The sequence below is a fragment of the Camelina sativa genome, chromosome 3 (assembly GCF_000633955.1).
Source record: "Camelina sativa cultivar DH55 chromosome 3, Cs, whole genome shotgun sequence".
Taxonomy (NCBI): Eukaryota; Viridiplantae; Streptophyta; class Magnoliopsida; order Brassicales; family Brassicaceae; genus Camelina; species Camelina sativa.
Window position 1 is genome coordinate 8,062,571 of NC_025687.1, and position 1,968 is coordinate 8,064,538.

The 1,968-nt window shown below is 41.9% G+C and overlaps 1 protein-coding gene across 1 annotated transcript; it reads right to left on the bottom strand.

Moving 5' to 3' along the window:
• LOC104778763 (putative GDP-L-fucose synthase 2) lies at window positions 3-1,282 on the bottom strand (the record flags this gene model as incomplete). The annotated part of the gene is made up of 2 exons (XM_010503201.2): window positions 1,019-1,282; window positions 3-877 (listed from the first exon to the last, which is right to left on the bottom strand). Coding segments are annotated over exons 1-2 (900 nt in total), but the record flags the coding sequence as incomplete, so codon positions are not given.

A 1,968-nucleotide genomic window follows, 5' to 3' on the forward strand; every position in this document is an offset into this window, starting at 1 on the left:
GTAATCTTGGGTGTCCATCCCAAAGAAGCAAGCTTCGAGTTATCCATCAGTTTCCTTGGTGTTCCATCCGGTTTCGTGCAATCCCAAACAAGCTTTCCTTTAAACCCAACAACTTCCTTAACCAACTCAGCCAATTCTTTGATCGTCACTTCAACACCACTACCTACATTAACATGCTCAAACCCGCTGTATCGATCCATCAAGAAAACGCAAGCATCAGCCAAATCATCGACATGTAAAAACTCCCTCAACGGACTCCCACTTCCCCAAACCACAACTTCATCTGCGTTGTTGGCTTTAGCTTCATGGAACCTCCTCATGAGAGCAGGAAGCACATGGGAATTCTCCGGGTGGAAATTGTCGTTCGGACCATAAAGATTCGTTGGCATACCGGATATAGCATCCCACTGATGCTGAATCCTGTAAGCTTGACACATCTTAATCCCTGCAATCTTGGCAATGGCGTACCACTCGTTAGTCGGTTCGAGCGGACCAGTGAGAAGAGCTGATTCAGGGATAGGCTGAGGAGCGAATTTGGGGTAGATGCAAGATGAGCCGAGGAAGAGGAGTTTCTTCACACCGTGTGTGTAAGCAGAGTGGATGACATTGGTTTGGATTTGGAGATTGACACCGATGAAATCAGCTGGGTATGTGTTGTTGGCATGAATCCCACCGACTTTAGCTGCAGCTAAGATGACATAAACTGGCTTCTCTGTAGCAAAGAAGGACTCAACATCGGACTGGCTAGTGAGATCAAGCTCTGAATGGGTTCTAAGGACGAGGTTTTTGAAACCATGATCCTGGAGCTTGCGGACTATGGCTGATCCAACCAGTCCCCTGTGTCCAGCGACAAAGATCTTACCTGATTTCTCCATTTCTGCAACAGAATTATGATAAATCAAATGACCTAGGGTTCCAAATTTTCACCACGAGAGAATTCTCAATTCCATATAATTCGTATGAAACATTCAAATCCAGGTAATTAGATCATAGAGAGATGGATTAAAGATTGACGTACCCGATGATGCTGTGGTGTCCGCCATTGTCGAGGTTTGTACGAGAGAAGATGAGAGATTGAGAAAGGGGATTTTGACTTATAGCTAAGCAGTTTTCTCGAAGTCAACGAACATGAAACGTAGATTTGTAGGTAAAGTTTATATTTCCTCGGAGAATGTGAGGTGGAGGAGATCTGAATACCCGCCGGCGATCTGAATCGGTGTCGGTTACTTTCTTTTTTTTTACTTTAGATGAGAGCATCAGTTCAGAATATTCAATCATGGCCCATGGGCCTTAATAAACGAGTCACCTCATTCTCTGTCCATTTAACTTACTTTTTTGCACTGTTAACCGGACAAAATTCCGGTTCTCAATTATTAATTTGAGTCAATCAAACTGTTGTGATGGTTAAACCTGTTCGCTGCTGTGAGTGAGCCTGTGAGAGTGTGTGAGGTGCCAAATTGGTAGAATGATAGTGGGCGCATTAACTCGGTGGTTTCCGTACCATCCATAAGAAGAGACTTCGAAATCAAGGATTCAAATACATGTAGCGAGGACAGGGTTAATTAACATGGTTTGGTACAGGGCTACCGAATTAATTAATTTGCATGAACATTTACAAATATGTCATATTTTTTGTTATACATCATCTCTCATTAGACATGTATGATTGGCAAACACAAACAAGTAATGGTAGTTAGCAAATGACGCTGTGACCGCCAGGGGTTAGATCCAAGGGTAAAGTATATATTAGTTATTATAATGTTCTTAGACCTCTTCTTTACACGATAAGAGGACAAAAATAATCAATTTATGTATTGAAAAATTCGCTCATAGACCTTTTAGAGAAACGAATTAGGGAAAGGAAATAGAAGAACCACTTGGTTGCAACTCAAAATAGTACTTAATCCGTAGTCAAAGATGATTAATATTAAATTTGATTGGCTGCAACTCTGCTACTCTGAGCTGTAG